This window comes from Stegostoma tigrinum, chromosome 10 (assembly GCF_030684315.1).
Source record: "Stegostoma tigrinum isolate sSteTig4 chromosome 10, sSteTig4.hap1, whole genome shotgun sequence".
NCBI classification, from domain to species: domain Eukaryota; kingdom Metazoa; phylum Chordata; class Chondrichthyes; order Orectolobiformes; family Stegostomatidae; genus Stegostoma; species Stegostoma tigrinum.
Genome location: NC_081363.1, coordinates 21,398,458 through 21,424,447, shown reverse-complemented (window position 1 = coordinate 21,424,447; position 25,990 = coordinate 21,398,458). Strand labels below are relative to the sequence as shown.

Below are 25,990 nucleotides of genomic sequence, written 5' to 3'. Positions count from 1 at the left end.
TCTGATGTCCATTGAGCTGGATTACCTCACTTCCAGTTTTTTTTTCACAATGGTTCTAGCTCTATGTTGTTATTGATGGTTTTCTTAGTGGAATACCAGGCTTCTAGGAATTCCTGTGCTTGTCTCTGCTTCTCCTGTCCCAGGATCCTGGTGTTGTTCCAATCAAATTGATGGTTCCCCTTATCCATATGGATGGAGATGAGTGAGTATTAGTCGTGTCTTTTTGTTGCCAATTGATGTTTGTGTACCCTTGTGGTTAATTTCCTTCCCGTTTGTCCGATGTCATGTTTGTCACAGTCTCTGCAGGGAATCTTGCATGTGAAGTTGGCCCTGCCCATAGTTGGCAGTGGGTTTTTTGGTTCAGGTTAGTAGTTGGCATATGGTTGACATGGGTTTGTGTGCTACTCTGATGCCCAGTGGCCGTAGGAGTCTTGTGGTCAGTTCAGATGTGTTCCTGATGTAAGGTAGCGTGATGAGTGTGTCGGGGCGTGTAGTATCTTCCTGGTGTCATTTGTGTAATAGGCATCTTCTGACCCAGTTTTTCAGGTATCCATGTCTTTGAATACTTGGAAGAGGTGCTCTTCTTCTTCTCGACATAGTTCTGTGCTGTAGTTTGTTGTTGCTCATTTGAACAATGTTCTCACGCAGCTTTGTTGTGTGTGTTGAGGTGGTTGCTGTTGAACTTCAGTACTTGGTCAGTGTGCATGGCTTTCCTATGCCAAAACTATGGATACTCGACATGGACGAGACCTTCATCATTATTAAATGGACCAAACCATAGGAGACACACAAACTAAGAAACAGCACACTCACCAGAATCAGATTCACCAAAGAAGAGGAGAAGAACAAACAGCTCCCAGTCCTGGGCATCACAGTGGAATGCAGAACTAATGGGGAGTTCCTAACAAAGGTGCACAGGAAAGCCATGCACACTGACCAAGTACTGAACTTCAACAGTAACCCTGACACACAGAAACAAAGCTGTGTGAGAACACTATGGACAGGACTAACGTCATATACAAGATTCTCTTCAAAGACTGTGACAAGCACTACATCAGACAAACAGGGAGGAAATTAACCACAAGGGTACAAGAAGATCAACTGACAACAAAAAGACATTACCAACGCTCATTCATCTCTATCCACATGGATAAGGAGAACCACCAATATGATTGGGACAACACTAGGATACTGGGACAGAGGAAGCAGAGATAAGCACAGGAATTCCTAGAAGCTTGGTACTCCACTAAGAAAGCCATAAATAAACACATGGAACTAGATCCCATATATGCCTCATTGTGAAGGAAAACTGGAAATAAGGTAACCCAGCTCAATGGACACCAGAGTTTAAAAGGCTGTTGGGAAGTTACAACAGCGCTTCATTGGAGGCTGCACTGATGATGTTACCCAGCAGGGTAATGAAACATCTGCAGAACAATGAATTACCTCGGTGAGCCAACCAACCGTATCAGGAATAATTTTTTATCACACTACTAATGTGCCTGTGCACTCTCGATAACTGGTTTTAAATTGACTCCCTTAAGATGTTTGTCCAATTCTAATTTTTACAACAAAAGCTTAAGCTATGTCAATGTTAGTGAAGACCATATTTTGAATTTTGACAGCAATCTTAGCAATGAACCTAGAACATAGAACATAGAACATAGAACAGTACAGCACAGAACAGGCCCTTCAGCCCACAATGTTGTGCCGACCATTGATCCTCATGTATGCACCCTCAAATTTCTGTGACCATATACATGTCCAGCAGTCTCTTAAATGACCCCAATGACCTTGCTTCCACAACTGCTGCTGGCAACGCATTCCATGCTCTCACAACTCTCTGCGTAAAGAACCTGCCTCTGACATCCCCTCTATACTTTCCACCAACCAGCTTAAAACTATGACCCCTCGTGCTAGCCATTTCTGCCCTGGGAAATAGTCTCTGGCTATCAACTCTGTCTATGCCTCTCACTTCCTGATCAGTGTAGTGAAGCTCTATTTCAAAACTGATAAAGCTATAATTACAAAAAAAAATTGCTGATTAACAATTATTAATTGAAAATGGTGATTTTTTAGAAAGATATTTTCTCTTTTTGATTGCAGTTCACACTTTGAAGCCAGCAGACATTAAAATTGTTGCTGCTCTGGGTGACTCTCTAACTGTAAGTCAAAATGCTTGAAAATTGCACTGTTGCAAATATGTATTCATGTATTAAAGGAATATAATAATCAAAACCAACCTATGAAAATCAGGACAATATGTTACTTTAAACACAAAGTTAAAAAAAAACTGGGTGACACTTGCAAGGGCAGAATTTGCTTCAAATCCTTAATTGCCCTTGAAAAGGTGGTAGTAAGCTGCCTTCCTGAACCACAGCAGTGCATCTCATGGAGATAAACCATTAGGGTAGGAATTTCCATAAGTTTGATCCTGAGGCAGTAAAGGAATGAGGCTGTCAGTACAATGCCTGGTTTGTGTGTGGCTTGGAATGGAACATGGATGTGATGTTGTTCCCAAACATTGATAGCCTTTGTCAGGAACAAAAACAAAGTTGCTGGAAAAGCTCAGCAGGTCTGGCAGTATCCGTGGAGGAGAAAATCGAGTTAACGTTTTGGGTCCGGTGACTCTTCCTCAGATAGTCTTTGTTTCTCTGAGTGGTAGAGGTTACATGTTTCAGAAGCAGGTTATCTGACTGAAATAAAGAATTTTCAAGGTGGAACAATGCTCGGGAACAGCATGTTCTGATAACTCTGCTGCAATATCCTATTGGCCATTGGAAGTCAGTGATGAAATGGCTTCCTTAGGTATTACGTTGTGTTAATACTGTGTCAGCGATAACGCTGCATTGCTCACGAGTAGGTTGCCATGTTGGCTTTATATTTCTGGGCCAGCAACCACAAAAGCTCAGCTAAAGGTCCAAAGACGTGAGTTTAAATCTCACAATGGCAGCTGGATAATTTAAAATTTAATCAAGTAAAATTGGAAGGGAATGACTGTGAAACCACTGGTTTGCCAGAAAAACCCATCTCACTTTCAAGAAGGAAAAGCTGACCCCACCTGGTCTGATCCATATGTAAGCCGAACCCACAATAACTCTTAACAACCCTCCGAAAGGATTAGCAAGCCACCCAGTTATTTGCAAGAAGGCCAGAAACTACTACCTCCTATGAATGATTAAAGAAAATGATCAAGTGTAGACTGACACTATGGATGAAGGTTGTGGTGTTCACGCATACAGATAACAAAATTTTAAGTCTGTGTTTGCTGACACTGAGGAGGATGTGAGTACACTGCACTGAGATGCTAGTGAATGGAGATGAGTTGAAGTGTTTTAATCATGCACCTATTTTTCATGCATGCTTGTTTCTGCTGGAGATTGGAAACTGGGTGGAGATGGGGAAGGATATTGGGGCCTGGAGTTTGGGAGAGATTGAGATCCGGGATCACTCCTATTCTGTGCACATGCACAGTGTTGACACATAATGACACAGCAACGTAGAGGGCCTGGAATTGTGTCCAATGTTTCAGTGTCAGCAAACATTGTCAAATCTTCAATAAGAACATAATTTCCTTTGCGCCTTTTAAAAGATAAGGATATGGTAAAATAGCATGGGTGGCAATGGCTTTGTGATATGAGAACATATAGAACATAGAACATAGAAAAGTGCAGCACAGTACAGGCCCTTTGGCCCACGATGTTGTGCTGTGGAATAATCCTAATCCAAGAATAAAATTACCTAACACACATTCCCCTCAATTCATTGCTGTCCATGTGCATGTCCAGCAGTCGCTTAAATGTCACTAATGACTCCACTTCCACGACTTCCACTGGCAAAGTATTCCATGCGCTCACAACTCTCTGGGTGAAGAGCTTCCCTCTGATGTCTCCTCTCTAACTTCCTCCTAACACCTTAAAACTATGACCCCTCGCAGCAGTCAATCCTGTCCTGGGGAAAGGTCTCTGTCTATCGACTCGATCCATGCCTCTCATTACCTTGTACACCTCGATCAGGTCACCTCTCTTCCTCCTTCTCGCCAGAGAGAAAAGTCCGAGCTCAGTCAACTTCTCCTCATAAGACAAGCCCTCCAGTCCAGGCAGCATCCTGGTAAACTTCCTTTGCACCCTCTCCAAAGCTTCCACATCTTTCCTATAATCGGGCAACAAGAACTGTTAATCCAGAGACCAGGTAGTGTTCTTCTGGTGTCCCAAGTTCAAATCCTGCCATAGCAAATGGTGGTATTTGAATTCAATAAAAATATCTGGAACTAAGCCCATCTGGTTCCTGATTGTCTTTTAGGGAAAGAAACTGCCATCCTTACCTGGTCTGCTCACAGACTCACAGCAATGTAGGTAATTCGTAATTGCTCTCTAGAATGGATAATAAATCCAAACCAGCAAAACCCTCATTGTGTGACTGAATTTTTAAAAAAAGTGACTGGGTAAGTAATCCTGAAGTCTTAATAATCAAGAGAATGTGTGATCAGTTTCTGTGATGGCAGTTTATTGATTTGATCTCTAGAAATGAAAAGCTGGAAATCGTAAAAAAATAGTGATTTTAAAGCCTACATATTGTCGCAATATTCTCATGTAGTTTACTTTGAGAAAGGAAAGCTGTCTTTCTTTGGCTGGACGTTACTATAGGCTAACACCAATATGGTTGACTCTGAACTGCTCTCTCAAAGAGCCTGGCAAACCATTCAGTGGTATATCAAACCTTTACAAAGGATCCTTCATATGAGACAGCCCATCACCTTCTTTCAGAGCAACCAGAGTCAGATAATAAATACTACCTAGCCTTGCCAGCAAACGCCTCAAAATGAGTTGGAAAAACACAGCCATAGATGACTACTTTTGCAATTTGATACATGTAAAGACAAAAGTTGTTGTTCAATCTCAAAAATTATGATTCAAAATTCCTGGTATCTAAATGTAAACTGACTTATTGAATTGTCGTGTGGCAGTGATGCTGGCTGTAGCCATCGAAAATGCCCAATCAACACAATTTGTGACATTTGTAGAAGAGTAGAAATAAAAACTACATCTGATTATTCATCTGGAGCTAGTCTGGATTGCAACAATAAAAATCCATATTAATTTTCTGAGTAAAAGCCTGATATTGAATGTTATAATTGAAAGCCAAAGAAAATGGAAATCTGTAGGGCAAAATGTATATGTAAATGTAATTACGTTACAAGGCTTGTTCTATGTCTGACTTATCTTTTCTTGTTATAAGCAGTTTTTTATAGTTGGGGAAGATGATTTTGTAAATATCAGCTTCAACTGTGAAGGCACAGTCCCACATATGGAGTCTCTCGGAATTTCAACATAGTTGCTGATGAAAAAGTTAACACCTACAACATTGTAAAACAATGTTTCTTTTCTTAGACTGCAATTGGCGCAAATGCTACAAACGTGTTACAGTTACCCATTGAATATCGGTATGTTTCTTGGAGGTAAGATCAATTGAATTCAGCAAAGTGATGTGAGGTAGTGATTAGTGATTTAAGTGTGATATTTTCTTCACCTTTTCAAAATATGACAATAATCATTGTACCTTTTGACTTTCTTATAGTATTGGCGGCTATGGAACATTTAGTGCAGTTATTACCCTTCCAAGTAAGTATGAAGAAGATTTACAGACCCAATTGTGTCTCCCTGATGTTGAGCCAAGTTCCGTTGTTATCATCATCTGGATCTCTGGTGGAATAGTTTAGTTATGTCTGAGAACAGGGTTACACGGATTGCAGGGTATTTCATTATTGGTAAACATTACTTTTTACTTAATATGATAATTACTATGCATAAAATAAGACTTATATTTCCTGTTAAAATGCGCACCCAATATTTTATCAAAATGAATTAGTCTACAGGATGAACAGGGAGAAAAGAAACACAGGCTGTAGTGATTGTAACAAAGTCAGCCAGAGGAGTCTGATAGAATATGAGTTCCCTGGCTGTGCCTGTTAATCTAGTTCAATCAGGGAGCTCTGGCTTACAGATATTGTCAGGAGTGTCAGAGGTTCTTGTCCTTCTGACAGCAGGCTCTAAGGGACCTGGATCAGTGCCAAATAATGTGCAAATGATGGGTGACCTGATGATGGGATACCAGTGTTTGTTGAATGATTTCAATGGCGACAAGAGAAGAGCATACTCCTGAAGAGAATTGCTTGCAACAGTAATCTTTGAGTTGGGAATAAACATTTTTGACATCATGTCGTTATTTGGGAAGCTTCACTCATTTGATCATTCTTTTGAAGACTCGGCTCAGTATGTGGAAAGAATGCGTTTTTTTTCTGAGAAATAAACAGCATTGGGCCAGATGAAAAGCAATGAGTAATTCTCCTGCCAGTCTTTGGACCCACAGCCTTTTTCAGTTATTAGGAGCCTAACTTTCCCTGAGGTGCCAGATACTATAAAGTCTTTCAAAATTTGATAGATTTGGTTAAGGAATAATACGACTCCAAACTTTCCCTAAGTCTGAGATGCTATCGGCTTGACTCGATAATTTGAGCATGAGGTGAATCTGTATCAGAATTTTTGACAAGATTAAGACAACTAGCAGAGGGAGATAAAGTTGTTTTAACCCTTAATGAGATGCTGAAAGACCACTTGGTATGTGGGATTAATAATTTAAGCATGCTAAAGTGCTAGCTGAAGCTCGACTAGACTTCAAACAGGCACTACAATTAGCTTTCTCATTGGAAACTGTGGTAAGTGGAGTATTTGATTTGCAGGGTATCCCAATGGGAGTGGACACCCTCGCCAGTCCGACTGAGCTTGAGGAACTTGAGTGAAGGCTTTTGCAGAGTCTCACTCAGGACATATCCTGAACAGAGGGACTTTAGGTCAGCCCACAGCAAAACCCTAAAACAAAGTCAAATGTGAGCCATACAATTAAGAGTTTCTTCAGGATCTGGGCTGGCAAGCCTTTATATTTGCTGCCGTATATAGACTCAAGACAGCAAAAGAGTCCCATGACTTAAATTGACTTAGATCATTCATAGGCTTATATCCACAGGAGTGCACACCTTGGAAAGTCCACCTACATCTGGTTTGGAGCAGTTAAATTGCTTAGCAAAATCCAAATCAGAACCATCTAGTTAAATGACCACCCAGGTCGAATGGAGGTCTATATCGGTATAGTCATTTCAGTGACATCAGAACTAGCCATTAACAAAATTTGGCCTGCAATCCAACCCTTACGTTTGCCCAAAACCTTGGCTAGACTGAAAGCCTATACCAGGGAACCCTTACAAATTAGGGGTACAACTTCAGTTCCAGTCTTTTATGACAAACAGTTGGTTCAGTTACCAGTGATTGTAGTAAAAGACTCAGGTCCAAGCTTGATCGGGTGAAATTGTTTGAGAAAGATTCACCCGGATAAGCTTAACATTTTTTAATAAGAAAATTGCTGTCTGAGCAAGGTCCTAATTAAATATCCAGAGATTTGTCAGGAAGGTCTAGTAAGAAGCCAAGGCCACCTTGCATGTTCGTCAGGAAGCAATTCCTTGATTCTGCAAAATCAGAAGGCACACAACACTGGGTTATAGTCGAAATGACAAGGTTTGAAGCACTGCTCCTTCATCAGGTGAAGTGGAAAGAAGCACACAAACACAGAATTTAGAGAGAGATAATGGTAAGATAATTCCAGGAAATTAGGAATGTCAATAGACAAGGTATTGCATTTATCTTTTGACACTCTTAATAACCTGGAATTATCTTCCCATTGTCTCTCTGCATGTAAATTTTGTGTTTGTGCGCATCCCTCCATTTCATCTGATGAAGGAGCAGCGCTCCACAAGCTTGGGATTTCAAATAAACCTCTCATTGTGTCACGGTAATAAAATATGAAGCTGGATGAACACAGCAGGCCCAGCAGCATCTCAGGAGCACAAAAGCTGACATTTCGGGCCTAGACCCTTCATCAGAGAGGGGGATGGGGTGAGGGTTCTGGAATAAATAGGGAGAGAGGGTGAGGCGGACCAAAGATGCAGAAAAAAGAAGATAGGTGGGGTGGAGAGTATAGGTGGGGAGGTAGGGAAGGGATAGGTCATTCCAGGGAAGACGGGCAGGTCAAGGAGGTGGGATGAGGTTAGTAGGTAGGAGATGGAGGGTTGGGGTGGGAGGAAGGGATGGGTGAGAGGAAGAACAGTTTAGGGAGGCAGAGACAGGTTGGACTGGTTTTGGGATGCAGTGGGTGGAGGGGAAGAGCTGGGCTGGTTGTGTGGTGCAGTGGGGGGAGGGGACGAGCTGGACTGGTTTTGGGATGCGGTGGGGGAAGGGGAGATTTTGAAGCTGGTGAAGTCCACTTTGATACCATTGGGCTGCAGGATTCCCAAGTGGAATATGAGTTGCTGTTCCTGCAACCTTCGGGTGGCATCATTGTGGCACTGCAGGAGGCACATGATGGACATGTCATCTAAAGAATGGGAGGAGGAGTGGAAATGGTGTGCGACTGGAGGTGTTCTGCAAAGTGGTCCCCAAGCCTCCGCTTGGTTTCCCCAATGTAGAGGAGGCCACACCGGGTACAATGGATACAGTATACCACATTGGCAGATGTGCAGGTGAACCTCTGCTTAATATGGAAAGCCATCTTCGGGCCTGGGACAGGGGTGAGGGAGGAGGTGTGGGGGCAAGTGTAGCATTTCCTGCGGTTGCAGGGGAAGGTGCCGGGTGTGGTGGGGATGGAGGGCAGTGTGGAGCGAACAAGGGAGTCACGGAGAGAGCGGTCTCTCCGGAAAGCAGACAAGGGTGGGGATGGAAAAATGTCTTGGGTGGTGGTGTCGGATTGTAGATGGCGGAAGTGTCGGAGGAAGATGCGTTATATCCGGAGGTTGGTGGGGTGGTGTGTGAGAACGAGGGGGATCGTCTTTGGGCGGTTGTGGCGGGGGCGGGGTGTGAGGGATGTGTTGCGGGAAATACGGGAGACGCGGTCAAGGGCGTTCTCGACCACTGTGGGGGGAAAGTTGCTGTCCTTGAAGGACTTGGACATCTGGGATGTGCGGGAGTGGAATGCCTCATCGTGGGAGCAGATGAGGCGGAGGCGGAGGAATTGGGAATAGGGGTTGGAATTTTTGCAGGAGTCTGGGTGGGAAGAGGTGTATTCTAGGTAGCTGTGGGAGTCAGTGGGCTTGAAATGGGCATCAGTTACAAGCTGGTTGCTGAGATGGAGACTGAGAGGTCCAGGAAGGTGAGGGATGTGCTGGAGATGGCCCAGGTGAACTGAAGGTTGGGGTGGAAGGTGTTGGTGAAGTGGATGAACTGTTTGAGCTCTTCTGGGGAGCAAGAGGCAGCGCTGATACTGTCATCAATGTAACGGAGGAAGAGATGGGGTTTGGGGCCTGTGTAGGTGCGGAAGAGGGACTGTTCCACGTAACCTACAAAGAGGCAGGCATAACTGGGGCCCATGCAGGTGCCCATGGCCACTCCCTTTGTCTGTAGGAAGTGGGAGGAATCGAAAGAGAAGTTGTTGAGCGTGAGGGCGAGTTTGGCTACGCGGATGAGGGTGTCGGTGGAGGGGGACTGGTCGGGCATGTGGGACAAGAAGAAGCGGAGGGCCTTGAGGCCATCTGCATGTGGAATACAGGTGTATAGGGACTGGACGTGCATGGTGAATATGAGGTGTTGGGGGCCAGGGAATTGGAAGTCCTGGAGGAGGTGGACGGCGTGGGTGTTGTCACGGACATAGGTGGGGAGTTCATGGACCAAAGGGGAGAAAATGGAGTCCAGATAGATGGAGATGAGTTCGGTGGGGCAGGAACAGGCTGAGACAATGGGTCAACCAGGGCAGGCAGGTTTGTGGATTTTGGGAAGGAGATAGAAACGGGCCATGCGGGGTTGGGGAACAATGAGATTGGAGGTTGTGGGTGGGAGGTCCGCTGAGGTGATGAGGTCATGAATGGTGTTAGAGATGATGGTTTTGTGCACGGGTGTGGGGTCATGATCGAGGGGGCTGTAGGAGGAGGTGTCGGAGAGTTGGCGTTTGGCCTCGGCGATGTGGAGGTCACTGCCCCATACTACCACTGTGCCATATTTCTGTAGGAAGTTCACCCGCATGGGCCCCAGCTATGCCTGCCTCTTTTTAGGTTACATGGAACAGTCCCTCTTCCGCACCTACACAGGCCCCAAACCCCACCTCTACCTCTGTTACATTGATGAGTGTATCGGCGCTGCCTCTTGCTCCCCAGAAGAGCTCAAACAGTTCATCCACTTCACCAACACCTTTGACCCCAACCTTCAGTTCACCTGGGCCATCTCCAGCACATCCCTCACCTTCCTGGACCTCTCGGTCTCCATCTCAGCAACCAGCTTGTAACTGATGTCCATTTCAAGCCCACTGACTCCCACAGCTACCTAGAATACACCTCCTCCCACCCAGCCTCCTGCAAAAATTCCATCCCCTATTCCCAATTCCTCCGCCTCCGCCGCATCTGCTCCCACGATGAGGCATTCCACTCCCGCACATCCCAGATGTCCAAGTTCTTCAAGGACCACAACTTCCCCCCCACAGTGGTCGAGAACGCCCTTGACCGCGTCTCCCGTATTTCCCGCAACACATCCCTCTCACCCCGCCCCCACCACAACCGCCCAAAGACGATCCCCCTCGTTCTCACACACCACCCCACCAACCTCTAGATACAACGCATCATCCACCGACACTTCCTCCATCTACAATCCGACCCCACCACCCAAGGCATTTTTCCATCCCCACCCTTGTCTGCTTTCCGGAGAGACCGCTCTCTCCGTGACTCCCTTGTTCGCTCCACACTGCCCTCCAACCCCACCACACCCGGCACCTTCCCCTGCAACCGCAGGAAATGCTACACTTGCCCTCACACCTCCTCCCTCACCCCTATCCCAGGCCCGAAGATGGCTTTCCATATTAAGCAGAGGTTCACCTGCACATCTGCCAATGTGGTATACTGTATCCATTGTACCCGGTGTGGCCTCCTCTACATTGGGGAAACCAAGCGGAGGCTTGGGGACCGCTTTGCAGAACACCTCCGCTCGGTTCACAATAAACAACTGTACCTCCCAGTCGCACACCATTTCCACTCCCCCTCCCATTCTTTAATTGACATGTCCATCATGTGCCTCCTGCAGTGCCACAATGATGCCACCCGAAGGTTGCAGGAACAGCAACTCATATTCCGCTTGGGAATCCTGCAGCCCAAAGGTATCAATGTGGACTTCACCAGCTTCAAAATCTCCCCTTCCCCCACCGCATCCCAAAACCAGTCCAGCTCGTCCCCTCCCCCCACTGCACCACACAACCAGCCCAGCTCTTCCCCTCCACCCACTGCATCCCAAAACCAGTCCAACCTGTCTCTGCCTCCCTAACCTGTTCTTCCTCTCACCCATCCCTTCCTCCCACCCCAAGCCTCCATCTCCTACCTACTAACCTCATCCCACCTCTTTGACCTGCCCGTCTTCCCTGGAATGACCTATCCCTTCCCTACCTCCCCACCTATACTCTCCTCTCCACCTATCTTCTTTTCTCTCCATCTTTGATCCACCTCCCCCTCTCTCCCTATTTATTCCAGAACCCTCACCCCATCCCCCTCTCTGATGAAGGGTCTAGGCCTGAAACGTCAGCTTTTGTGCTCCTGAGATGCTGCTTAGCCTGCTGTGTTCATCCAGCTTCACATTTTATTATCTTGGATTCTCCAGCATCTGCAGTTCCCATTATCACTCTCATTGTGTCACTTCTGACTTCTGACTTTGTCCACCCCAGTCCAATATCGGCACGTTCAAATCCTGATTTTGCAAGGCCCACACAGTGCAACTTTCTTTACGAGCAAAGGTAGAGGCAGAAATCATGAGGCTGGGAAGCAAAGGAACAGCTTATGGAATTAGCAGCACCAGGCATACTGAAAGTGAAGCTCAACAGGTCAGTATGCGTTTGTAGGGATTTTCAACAAATGGTAAACTGCTTTGAACAGCTGATAAAAGTAAAAAAAATCCTTTGCATAGAGGATTAATATACGCAAAACTGGCAGGAGTATACCAGTTCTGTGTATAAAGCTGGGCATGAGGCATGCATACTTGCAATTACAGTTAGGTGATGATTTCCAGAAGTATGTGACAGTTAATACCAATAAGGGTTTGTACAAAAATGCAAGGCTGCCATTTGGGGTATTGTCTGTCTGTGCAATTCTTCAGTGGACAATAGAGAACATTTTACAAGGTTAACCCCATGTTGCCATTTGTCTGGTTGTCATTCAAATAATATGCATGACCAATAAGAACAGCTTAGAGGACTTGAATATAGTATTTAAATGTTTCTTCCAGGCAGACATGTGTCTAAGAATGGGAAAAAAAATGTGTTCCAGGCATCCCAAGTGACCTACTTGGTCTACAGAATCGAGAAGACTGGTTACACCCATTGGAAGTTAAAGTGAGAGCGATCAAATCTGTCCGGCCCATATTATATTAGAGCTTAGGGCTTTTCTTGGGCTGATGAATTATTACGGAAAAGTCGTACATATCCTAGCCTCCACCCTGATACCTTTGCATCAACTATTAAAAAAGTGTCAGCCTTGGAAATGGTTGCTTAGCCAAGCCTTCTTTCTCTATCTGTGCATATTTTCATTCTGCATTAGCTAAAGTCCAGCATATGCCATTGGGCATTTCTCTCCATTGGACCACCTATGAGCTAATACTATCATGATGCTGCCTGAAGAAGAGAATGAATTTTTTCCATGATGCTCTGGGTACAAGATGTGAGCTACTGTGTCTTACATGCTGCCTGGATCAGAAGCAGAGTTGGAGGAACCTGGCCTGTTAGTAAAACGCCCCAAGAGGAGATATAAATAATAAACTGGCCTGTGTCCTCAGACTCAAAGGTGGAAGGACATAATGATTGTAACAAGGTCAACAAGCTGGACCTCATGATTTAGATTTAGATTGATTTATTTGTCACATGTTCTAAGTGTAGGAATACAGAAGTGCAGTGAAAAGTGCACAAAGCTGCCATGGATGAAGGCCTGCTGTGTTCATCCAGCATCAAACTTTATTGTCTTGGATTCCCCAGCATCTGCAGTTCCCATTATCTCTCATTCACTGGCCCCCACCTGGTTACAAAAGTCAGAATTAAAAGATTTAACAGAACGAAAAGATAAGCAAGAGTCCCAAGCCCCATCTCCACAATAGTGCGGGCGCTGGCCCAATCGCCAGGACACCCGGGAGGCTGCTGTTGCCATGGGAAAGGGCTTGTTCTCACCACCGACTGCTGCCCCCTCACCAGCCCATTCTCGCCACCGACTGCTGCCCCCTCACCAGCTCATTCTCGCCACTGACTGCAGCCCCCTCACCAGCCCATTCTCGCCACCGACTGCTGCCCCCTCACCAGCCCATTCTCGCCACTGACTGCAGCCCCCTCACCAGCCCATTCTCACCACCGACTGCTGCCCCCTCACCAGCCCATTCTCGCCACCGACTGCAGCCCCCTCACCAGCCCATTCTCGCCACCGACTGCTGCCCCCTCACCAGCCCATTCTCGCCACCGACTGCTGCCCCCTCATCAGCAGCCCTCACCATCGCTGCCTCACCTACCTGCTCTCACCATCTGCCTCACCAACCTGCTCTCACCGTCACAGCCTCGCCGGGCCGCTCTCACCGTCACTGCCTCGCCGGGCCGCTCTCACCGTCACTGCCTCACCCACCTGCTCTCACCATCACTGCCTCACTGGCCTGTTTTCGCCACTGAACCAGCCCAATCTTGATCCATCACCATTGCTCCAGCCCATGCTTTATCGACTGTTGCTGCAGGACAAGACTTGTGCATTCAGCTCCCATCATGTTGTTCCTGGTAGCGACCTGACTCCTTCCTGACTCCTTATGTAGATAGTTAAAAGGGTGGGGGAGTTGGGGGCTGGGGAATAGAATTACTGCAGAGAGGTGAGAGAAGAAGAAGTGTAAAAGAAAGGAAAAGGAGAGGGAACTGGCAAGCCGAGTGGAGATCCAAGTAGAACGACTTACCTTGCCGCCATCTTGCTGGGTGGTGTCCATTTGCGACATATTTCCAAGTGAGGATGGTGAGTGGCTTGGAGGGGAACTTGAAGATGGTGGTGTTCACATATATTTGCTGTCTTTGTCCTTCTAGATGGAGTGGTCATGGTTTTGGAAGGTGCTGAAAGAGGATCTTTGGTGAATTTCTGCAGTGCATCTTGTACATGGTACACACTGTAGCATCGGCGATGAAGGGATTGGATACTTGTGGATGTAGTATCAATCAAGCGGGCTGCTTTGTCCTGGATGGTGTCAAGCTTCCTGAGTGTTGTTGGGGTTGCACTCATCCAGACAAATGGGGAGTATTCCATCACACTCCTGACTTGTGCCTCGTGGACGGTGGACAGACCCTGGGTAGTCAAAGAAGTGTGTTACTCGCCACAGTTTTCCTAGCTTCTGACCCACCCTGGTAGCCACTGTGTTTATGTTGTGAGTTCATTTGAGTTTCTGGTCATTGATAACCCCAAGGATATTGATAGTGGGTGATTCAGTGATGTTAATACCATTGAATGTCAAAGGGCAGTGGTTAGATTATCTCTTACTGGTGATGGTCTTGACCTGGCATTTGTGTGGCATGAATGCTTGCTTGCCATTTGTGAGCAAAGCCTAGGTATTGTCCAGTTCTTATTGTATTTGAGCATGGACTGCTTCATGATCTGAGGAGTCACAAATGGTGTTGAACATTATGAAATCATCGATGAACACCCTCACTTCTGACCTTCTGATGGAGGTATTGATGAGGTAGCTGAAGATGATTGGGCTTAGGACACTACCCTGAGGAACTCCGGCAGAGATGTCCTGAAGCTGAGATGACTGTCATCCAACAACCATGACCATCTTCCTATGTGTCAGGTATGACTTTAACCACCAGAGAGAGAATTTGCCCCCAGATTCACCTTGATTCCAGTTTTGCCAGGCCTCTTTGATGTCACACTTGGCTGAATGTAGCCTTGATGTCAAGAGCTGTCACTCTTATCTCACCTCTTGAATTCAGCTCTTTTATCCATGATTGTAATGAGAGCAGGAGCTGAGTGACCCTGGCAGAACCCAAACTGGGCGTCACTGAGCAGGTTATGGCTGAGCAGAGCATTCTTGATGACACCTTCCATCACTTTACCAATAATCAAGAATAGACTGAGGGGACAGTAATTGGCTGGGTTGGATTTGTCCTGCTTCTTATGTGCATGTTAGCATGCTAGATTTTGTGAAGAGCATTGTACTCTCAGAAAACCATATCCATGTGGCATCATGGTGTATAAGCCCATTCAAAAACAGATGTGAAAAGAATATGATTGTAATAAGGCATGGTCTAGTTCGTGGGATAATTACAGTTCTCTGCAGTTGTGACCAATCCAAGATTATGTTTCTTGCCCAATATCAAGGTTAAAGCTATTTCCTCATAGCTGGAGAGGAAATTGAGAACGAGGGAGGAGGCATTCAGTTGCTCTGGTCTAAATAGGAAGCAATTACATAGATATGATATTCTGCTGAGAAGGCTTGAGGGATTATGATCCAAGTTAAAAAGCAGAACTACAAAGGTAATAATTTGTGGATTGTTAGCTGAGCTATGCACAATTGCCAGAGAAACCAGTGATGCTGACTAGGAATGCAATTTCCATTGCGGTCCTGGGCCCCAGCTTGTCTTTTCCTGCAAATGAAAATTCAGCCCGTAGTGGTTCCAATATTGATACAATAGCCTTTTGTAAAGGATAATGTATGATGTCCTGCTAATATTGTGATGGCACTTCAAAAAAAAATGCCTTGAACACAAAGCGAATATAATTTTCTAATGGTTATTGTGGGTTAGAATTGTGCTGTGTTAAGAAGAATCTATAATGTTACGTTTAATTTATATTTTGCAGCTTGTCTGTTACAAAGAGTTTTTGAAGTTGTTCTTGTGAATTTGCTCCCAAGAAGTCTAGATGCCTCCTTGATTGTATGGCTCATTAATAATTCAGGTTTCAATCTGGTATCTTGTTCAGTATTGACATCTGCTGTGATTATGGCAAAGAAAAAACCTAATTAGAATTAGAATCCCTACACTGTGGGAACAGGCCCTTCGGCCCAACATGTCCACACCGAATCTTGGAGCATCCCACCCAGACTCACCCCACCACAATCCACACCTCCCTGAACACTATGGGCAATTTAGCATGGCCACCTAACCTGCATGTCTTTGGACTGTGGGAGGAAACTGGAGCAAACCCACACAGACTCAGGGAGAACGTGCAAACTCCACACAGACAGTCACCCGAGGATGGAATTGGACCCAGGTCCATGGCGTGGTGGAGCAGCAGTGCTAACCACTGTGCCACTGTGCTTGTGTGATTGCCATTATTTCCTGAATTATGTAAGTTTTATGCTTTTGTGTTTAGACAGAGTCATCAAAACTGCTCAGCTGACCATCTTTATCTGACTGGTGTTCAAAGCATTTGCCTATTTTTCACTGGACCATAGGGTATAAGAGTAGTGCCTTTCATACATTGGAAATTGCTTTGTCTTGGTGGGGCTCATGTTTATTAACTAGCACCAGGAAGGTCCTATGTACCCTAGGAAAATTATTTTCATTGCCTCCGAAAAGCAGCTCACATTGGCCCAAAGCTTCTGGTCCCTGGAGCTTTGAAGCAAATGTAAGACCAGAGAGTCACACCAGAATTCTGCAAAGTCCCAATTCACTAAGCCAGAGGGAATTGCTTAAGAAGTTCCAACTTCTAATGGGCATCTCCCCTGCTTCCTGGAACCTTCCATGTCAGACTTCAATATTGAGCTAGAGTACAGGTGCAGAGTCATAGGGTCATAGAGATCTACAGCATGAAACATGCCCTTCAGCCCAACTTGTCTATGCCGCCCAGTTTTCACAGTTTAAACTAGTCCCACTTGCTTGCATTCGGTCCATATCCATGCATGCCAATACCAAGCAAGTACCTGCCTAAATGTTTTTTGAATGACAGAATTGTATTTGCTTCCACCGCTATGTCTGACAGCCTATTTCAGATAATCACCAACCTCTGTGTGACAGGATGCCCTTCTGGAGTCTTTTGTATCTCTCCCCTCCCACCTTAAACCTATGCCCTTTAGTTTTAGGCTCCCCTACCATGGGGAAAAGCTGTCAGCTATATACCTTATCAATGGCTCTCTTGATTTTATATACCTCTATAAGGTCACCCCTCAGTCTCAGCCTATCCAACCACTCCTTATAACTCAAACTTTCCAGTCTAGGAAGCATCCTAGTAAAAATTTTCTGCACTCCTTCTAGTTTAATTATGTTCTTCCTCTAGTGGGGCAACTAGAACTGCACACAGTACTCTAAATGTGGCCTCACCAACATCTTGTACAGCTGCAACAAGATGTCCCAACTCCTATACTCAAAGCTCTAATCAATGAAAGCTAGCATGCTGAGAGACTTCTTCACCATTCTGCCTACCTGTGATTTAATTTTCAAGGAGCTATGAACCTGTACCTCTACATGTCTTTGTTCCATAACACTTCCCAGGACCCTGCCACTGATTGCATAAGCCCTACCCTGATTTGTCTTTCCAACATGCAACATCTTACACTTATCTGAATTGCACTCCATCTGTCTTTCCTTAGCCCACCTGTCCAGTTAATCAACATCTCGCTGCATTCCCAGATAACCTTCTTCACTGTCCACTATACCACCAATTTTGCTATTGTCTGCAAGTTAACTTTACCATTCTGTAATAGTTACCCAAAAACGGTAGACGGATAAAATCTAATCTAACTCATCGTAACTAGACAACTGACACTCCAATCACTCAAACTGACTCCTTGACTGTCAACTCCACCCTCCTTCCTTGTCTATGCCCACATGCACCAGGCTATCTGCCTCTGGCAATCTGGCTACATTCTAGATCTGCCTCTGGCTTCATTTATCTACCACTCAACTCACCCAGAAACATAATGATCTACCACCTCAACTACTTATCACTTCTTCCACCTTCCTACTTATAACCTTAACCAGCTACAACCTCATACTTGCCATTTTACCCACTTCCACCCTGCCCATCCTCCAATTCACCCACTTGCTACCCTATTCACTTACCATCTCGCGCATCTACCACCCTATCCACCTGTATGTTTACCCATCTGCTACTTTATCCACTTAGCATCTCACATTCCCTAAAAATATAGCCAGTTACCTCAACCACTGTCCCATCTGTCATCCTATCCATTCACTCATTCATTTACCTACTCAGAAATTCACTAACATTTATACTGGACCTTTACATGGCAGCTAGTAATAGGAAGAGGATGTACTTTGTTTCCCTTTGACTCCACAGTAGAACAATGGAGATCTCTGAGGGACTCTGCACTGCACACTTCATGATAAAACAAGCTTAGAAGTCTTGGCTGGAAATGGAGAGTTTTTGAGTGGACTGGAAATCCGATGGTGGTCCATTCCTTGGAAGATCTGCACTGTAAAGGTTTGACTTTGTTGATTTGTTTTAGTAAGTTGCTGAAAGCTGTATGCAGGTTTCTGCTACAAGTTTGAGACATTTAATATCTCACATACTGCTTAATTCTATAAGTGCGATGAAGTGGTGATGGCCCAGTGGTATTATTGCTGGACTGTTAATCCAGAGACTCAGACAATATTCTGCAGACTTGGGTTTGATTCTGTCATAGCAATTGGTGGAATTTGAAATCAATAAAAATTTGGAATTAGGTGTCTAATGATAACTATGAATCCATTGTTGCTTGCCATGAAAACCTATCTGGCCGTGAATATCCGTTAGGGAAGGTCAGTACAGAATTGTACAATACAGAAGGAGGTTGTTCAACCCATAGTGTCTGCATCAGCTCCTGAACTTGCTACCCAGCAAGACCAATTCTCCAGCCCTATCTCTGTAGCCCTTTAAATTCATCACTTGCAAATATATGTCCAGCTCTCTTTTGAAACCTCATATACATCTGTCTCCATCACATTCCTAGGCAGCACATGCCAAATCCACACAACTCTCTGAGCAAAGAATGAAAGATTAAACCGTGGATTAGAGTGTCGGGCAGTTATCTGTGCAATTGAAATGATCTAATAGCGTCTTGAATAAAGATCCAGTTACAAGACTTCAATTAAAAGGAAGATTATTTATTCTATTCAAAACTATTCCACGTGTTACATATATTGTAATTTGTATGATTCTGATCTAGGTAGTGGGAATTTGCACATAGAAGAGATCTTTTTAGCTGGGAATAAAAATATAGCATTTAAACAAGAACCAGAATTGTTCAGTACTGATTGATTGATTGTTTGTTGTCAAACATACCCAGATAAGTGGTAAGTGTTGTTTTGTGTGCTATGTGGGCAGATCATACCATACAGAGTACATCAAGGTAGCAGAACAGATTGCAGAAAGAGCTAATTCATACACTTGACATTATTAGACTGTATTTTATAGATTTGTACAATGTGTTGTCTATGTATTATTATAGAACATGGATGCCAAAGGCGAGATTCCAACCATGAAGATTTTTGTTTTTCTCTATCGTTAGTGACAGAAAGTAAGCATGAAATTTGTTTTAATTTCAGATATCTTAAAACTCTTCAATCCTAACATCACTGGCTATTCTAAAAGGAAAACTTTCCACCAAATACCACCAACGCTACAGCAGACAGGATTTAACTTTGCAGTGACTGGAGCTAACACATAGTAAGTTCTATAATATCTTGGGGAAATAATAAGAATTGTTATTAACTGCAAAATAACCTCACTCACGAATAGTTCCAAATGACCACATTTGATTCAGCCACATACTGCTGAACCCATCATCAACACTTTTGCGTTTGCTGAAGTAAAAATATGGTTATGCAGCAAAAATGATTTTAGTGTATACTGCAGTTTTGGAAAGTGTAATACAAACTCAAATAATTCTTTTAAGCTTCAATAACATAGAAAAACAAACTTGTCAAGGCACTTTGCAGAGGTGTTGATCTGATACTGTTGAGAAATCAGTGGAATATGTAGGAGAGACAGCCATAGATGTGTAGATGAGACAATGTTTGAGCGCATTCTTGAAAATGGGAAAACATGACAGCGGGTTTAAGGAGAGAATTCCAATGGCTGATGCAGTGCTGAGGGTTCTGATGCTGCGGGGTAGGGTGGAATGTGGAGGGACTGGGGGTTGCCAATGAAAAGGGGTACGTGGGACATGGTGCGGAGAAGATTGTGGGGGTATTGGGGATGTTGCTGGTGACACAGCATCTCCAGGAGGACAGGAAATGTGAGTTGGAAGGTTGTCGGGGGAGACTGGAGGTATTTTCGATTAATTTTGTCAAATTGACATATTATATAAGGTAATGGGTTCAAGAGAGTTAAAATTTGAGTGACGATGAACTCAGCCCAGTCTCGTTATGTTACATAGCCACTGAGTGGAGAATTATATGCAATTCATCACTGTTTCCTCATGGAAACACATGTATCTTCTCTACATCTAGTTTGTAATTTTTAATATGCCTATGAGTTAATGTGGCCTGTGTATAGTTACTATGATGTAGCAAACTACAAATTGTTACCTAAGATAGGAGCCACTTCTGCTGAGACTTATTTGTATGGTATCCTGCATTGCAAATGAGTGAACAGACTTCTACAATTGCACAAGAAGGTATATTGGTTCCAGTGTTCACAGTGGAACATCTTGTGGTATCTGTGCTTCATATGGTTGGATAATAGAATGACAGAACTGGATAAGCACAACTTAATGTATGGTGGGATGTAAAGGTTGAAGATTAAGAAGGGAAAAGAGGTGTTTGTTTTTTCAAGAGCACATCAAAGAACAATTGAAAAGTCTTTCAGTTATAAACTTGCTTTCTGTAATATTTTTAAAGTAAAACAAAAACTCCACAATCTTCACAAAAGCATTAGATATAAACAAACGTTGTGGTAGGGAAGGAGTTATTGGACTAACCAAATGCTTCATCAATTAGGTTTAAGGAGGGCCTTAAGAGCTTCATCTTGACAATGGTTTCACCTGTCCTTCTTAATCTCACCTTTTTAGCATCGTTCACATCATCAGCACATTCTAAAGTATTTTAAGTCAATGTTTTATTAATACTATGGAGTAATTTCTTAAATCAGTAGTCAATTCAACCACACCAAAGTCCCATAGTGATTTGTTTTGGTGCAATTGGGTACCTAGACTATGTAATAAATCCCTGCGTATGGATTTTGACCTTAGCAGTATTGTAAAACATGTGACAGTGATTTGACTTCCCATCTTACATCTCTCTTTATCTAACTGTGGCTTTGGCAGCAACGTAAAACTGGATTTGAACTCACCGTCACCTTATACACAAAGTCATGGTATACCACTTAGCTCGGAGTTTGATCCCAACACCTTCTGCTTCAAAAGTCAGAGAGGCAATATAGGACAGAAGGAAGGCATTCAGCCCATCTGTAGTGAGGACAGTTAATCCCATGCCCTGTTCCAACTTCATTGCCCTCAACCATTACTTCTCTCAAGCGACCATCCAATTTTTTTTTTAAATCATTGACTGTCCCTGTGTTCATCATACTTGGAGACAGCACATCCCAAATTAATACTGCTCACTACATAAACACGTTCTTCCTTACATTTAGATCTAATCTAGCGACTTCCACCCCACCCCTCCTCGCCCTATTGCCCTCCTCAAAATATTGAATCTGTGTTCCCTAAGACAGCCAGTGTTCACCTTATCAGAACCTGTCATCACCTCAATCAATTGTACCCTCATCCCTCTTTGCTTGAGGCACGTTCTCTAACCTAATTTCATAGTTAAGTGACCACATGCTTTGAAAAATTCTGCTAAACCTCCACTGCACCATTTAATGAATAACATGTCATGATTAAATTGCAGTGATCAGAACTGGAAACAATTTTCCAGCTACAGCCAACCCAGAACTTTATAAACATTCAGCATCACTTCATAAAAATGAAAGAACTGCAGATGCTGTGAATCAGGAACAAACGCAGAAGTTGCTGAAAAAACTCAGCAGGTCTGGCAGCATCTGTGAAATAAAATTCAAAATTAACATTTTGTGTCCAGTGACCCTTTCTCATAGTCTTTTGCCAAAATGTGTCACCTCATTCTTTGCCTTGTATTCCAGTTGCCACTGGTCTAACCATTCTATGTCCTATGCTGGCCTATCTATGTCCCATTGTAGTCAATTGATAATTTACTCACTGCTTGCTACTTCAGCATTTTTGATACATACAACAAATTGGAAATTTTACTTTCTATTCCTATGTATGAGCTTTTATATAGATCAAACAGCAGTGATCTGAGTAATGACCTTTGGAACAACACCATCTACCGTGCTCAACTATGAAAAACAAGTTACCAAGCTCACTGTGTCTGTTCTTAAGACAATTTAATGATCTTCAAATTTATTAATAAACATTTTATGTGGTAATTTGTCAAGTACTTTCTTAAAAACCATGAAGACAACATTGATTGCATACTCTGTAACACAATTAAAAAAATTAGATTAGTCAAACATAATTTGCCTTTCAAATTCCATGAAGGCTGTCCGAACTGATCTTAAAACTCTCTAGTGTCTGTTCATTTTTTTCCTTGTTTATTATTTATCAAATCCTAAATGACATTAATGTTAAATTGAGTGTTGTGAAGTCACCAGCTTGTGAACAAAGGCATTACGTAATGTATTTTTGAATCCTCCTTTCCCTTTTCCATATCTCGGGAGGATCGGAAAATTAAGCTTCTGTTACTTCAATCCCAAATTCCCTTAGTACATAAGAATACACACCAGGTGACTTACACATCCTAAGTGTGGACAGCCCTTCCATTGCAGCTTACCCTTAACCTTGCATTCCATTCATTAGATCCACCATCTCCGGTAATTTCTAAAACATCCCATCATCTCCCTTCAATAAGGCTGTTGTATTAGCTATTTTCTAGTCCTCTGGGACACCCCCTGACTCCTGAAAGATCACCACCAATGCTTCCAAATTCTCCTCAGCTATTTCCTTCAGAGACTTGGGGTGTAGTCCATCCAGCCTAGGTGGTTTATGTACCTTTAGATCCTTCGGTTTCAGAACATAGTGGGCAAGGGTGTTCTCTTGAATGGAGGAATTCCTCCTTTCAGTTTCCTTTTGTTTTAACATTATACCATTTGGATAACTTAAGTCTCCACTTAACGTCACCACTGTATAGTTCTTCCATATCTAGAGGCTAGAATGCTATCTTTTCAGTCAAATACTCACTTGTATATCTCGCCTTTCATAAATAATCTCATCACTAAAATTCCATGTTTTTCTAGCCATCTACCCAAACAAGCACGGCGTCTGGTTGACACGATGAAAACATTTCCTGTGAGTACCAAAGGAAACAAATTGAATTTCTCAGATTCTAAAATAATCACAAAATAATTTGTTTTCCAATAGATTTCCACATATTTGGCAAAATCCAAGTTCCATTACCAAGAAATAATTTATGTGAACTAGAGATGCTATGTCATTAAAGATAAAACAAGCTTTGGAAAAAGAAACAAGACATTCAATGATTTGAAAGAAAAACAGAATATGCTGGAAATATTCATCAATCACATTCTGAACAAAGGCCAACAACCCTGGCATGTTAATTCTATATCCCTCTTCACAGATGCTATCTGAACTGCTGAAAATCTCCAGCATTTTCTGTTTCTATTTTAGAATTCATGCACCCATTGTTTGTTCCTTTGTATTCAAAGATTTAACATGAACTTCAAAGGTGTTCTGGATATCATATGGGGACGAAGAAATTTTCTTTACAGCCTTGCCTGAAACTCATAAGTGACAGGTTTGGGACCTGGCACATGGCCTATTTTCATGATTTCTACCTGTGTCTCTGGGCTTGCCAAAGGGAAGCTAGTGCTAACCTCTAAAAGACAGTGGTCTGTAGTGCTGCCATGGCAGGGCAGGGGCATCTCTCCATCTAATTTCCTTTTTGATGAACACAAACTCAAACTATCACAAAAAGAAATGTCAATCTCTGATTTTCAGAGAGCATCTACAGGCCATTCAGCCCATCAAGTCTGCATGAACCTTCCAAACAGAATCCCACCCAGAACCCTACCTTGTCCTCGTAACCCCACATTTACCATCTTTGGATCATGGGAGGAAAAAAAGCCCCCCAGCAGAAACAGGAACATTTTGCAAACCCCACACAGTCAACCAAGGTTGGAATAAAACTCAGGTCCGTGAAACTGTGAGGCAACATGTTAACCATTGAGCCACCAATACCGCCCTAGATGCTACATACTGAGTGCAGAGAAATACTGGGTGGAGTCTAAAATCAGGACTCCACCCCATTCTGCCCATTTCCACTCAAGGGATTCAGATTTAAATTACCCCATTGCTTTGTTTTACTCCTGTAATTTGTGCTGGGAATGCATCTATTTCTAAATGCTTTCTTCTGAAGTATTAATTGATGCAAAGAGTTGCAGCCATCTTTTTGAATTTTTAGATTAAAAAATTTCAGGGCAGTCATTTATATTTAAAACTCTGGGACTTTCTTCACGAAGGTTAAACTTCAGCCACAGGCAATGAAAAATGTACTTAAATAATCTGTTAATGAAATTCAACAGCAAAAAAACCCTAATTGCTAAAGACTGGATAAAATGCTTACAAATTCTATTGATGGGTTTGCCAAATAAAAGTATGACTTTCTAAACATAAGCGACTTTTAGCCCCATTAGAATGTTATCTCCCCAATCAAGGATATTTTGGATGTAGACATTTCCATATTTTGGGAATTTTTGTGATTATAGTATTACATTATGATACATAACAATGCGTATGAATCAGAAAATACCTGTAATATTAACATTTCTAAATTTAATATGTATTTTATAAATTAATATGGGGAGGCGATGATCCAGTGGTATCATCACTGGACTGTTAATCCAGAGATCGATTTCAAATCCTGCCATGGCAGATAGTGGAATTTGAATTCAACAAAATATCTGGAATTAAGAAGCTAATGATAGCCATGAATCCACTGTTGATTGTTAGAATAACCCATTTGGTTCACTAATGCCCTTTAGAGAAGAAAGCTGCCATCCTTACCTGGTCTGGCCTAACATATGATTCCAGAGCCACAGCAATAGGGTTGCCCTCTGGGCAATTAGGGGTAGGCAACAATTGCTGTCTCGCCGGCAATGCCCTCATCACTCCATGAATGAATAAAGAAAAAAAAATAACTTTTGGCCAATTGAGTCTACTCTGCCTGGTCACAAGGCTTCTATTTCTGGAGCGTGGGTGTGGAGAAGACCTGTGTTGGCACCATCCCCCACCTCCAAGACCCTGTCCATAAACATTGCCACTGACGTCCCCCTGTCTGCCATATCGGGGGCTCTGGACTGACAGTGCTTGTCCACAACAGCTTTTTAAAGAAGGTGTGGTGTAGGTGACACCAAGGAGTTGTTGGAACGCTGCTGAATGACAAGTAATTCTGGGATTGGCGGGTGGTTAAATGGGGCACAGATTGTAATAGAGGAATGACATAGGGAGTTGGTAAGTGATTAATGAGGCAAGTTTGGTAAAGTACACTTTTTGGATCTAATGGCAACAAACCCTCCAAAAACTCAGTGAAACATGGAGTTAGCCAAAACAAAAACCCTTAAGATATTATTTTTTGACTCCCTTGTCAATAAAATAACTCAATTCTAAAGATATTCAATTGGCCCTGTCTCCACCATTATTTGGGGAATAGAATTCAACAGTCTAATGAAATAAATATCTTTCCCTTATCTTTGTATCAGACCCATCATTTTTAAACTGTGTCACATCGTTTGAATAACTTACACAAGGGGAAATTTCTTTTTAGCATCCACCCTCCAATAATAAAACTTCTTTGCTTCCCCAGTACCTGTAGCTTTCATGGTTTCATTCTCAAACCACTATTAAAATATTCCCTGAGATGCTCAGGGCAGCTAAAAATTGGTGTTTTTGAACAATCGATTTCTGGACTAGAGAGATTA

General features: G+C 43.3%; 1 protein-coding gene across 1 annotated transcript in view; it reads left to right on the top strand.

Annotated features, from left to right (window-relative positions):
• Window positions 1-25,990, top strand: part of si:dkey-177p2.18 (phospholipase B1, membrane-associated) — a 73,544-nt gene that overhangs the window by 7,355 nt on the left and 40,199 nt on the right. Inside the window, exons 3-6 of the mRNA XM_048537635.1 lie at window positions 5,391-5,458; window positions 5,578-5,621; window positions 19,564-19,684; window positions 23,291-23,342. Of these exons, the coding sequence (XP_048393592.1) occupies window positions 5,391-5,458; window positions 5,578-5,621; window positions 19,564-19,684; window positions 23,291-23,342 (285 nt within the window). The remainder of the gene's footprint in view (window positions 1-5,390; window positions 5,459-5,577; window positions 5,622-19,563; window positions 19,685-23,290; window positions 23,343-25,990) is intronic.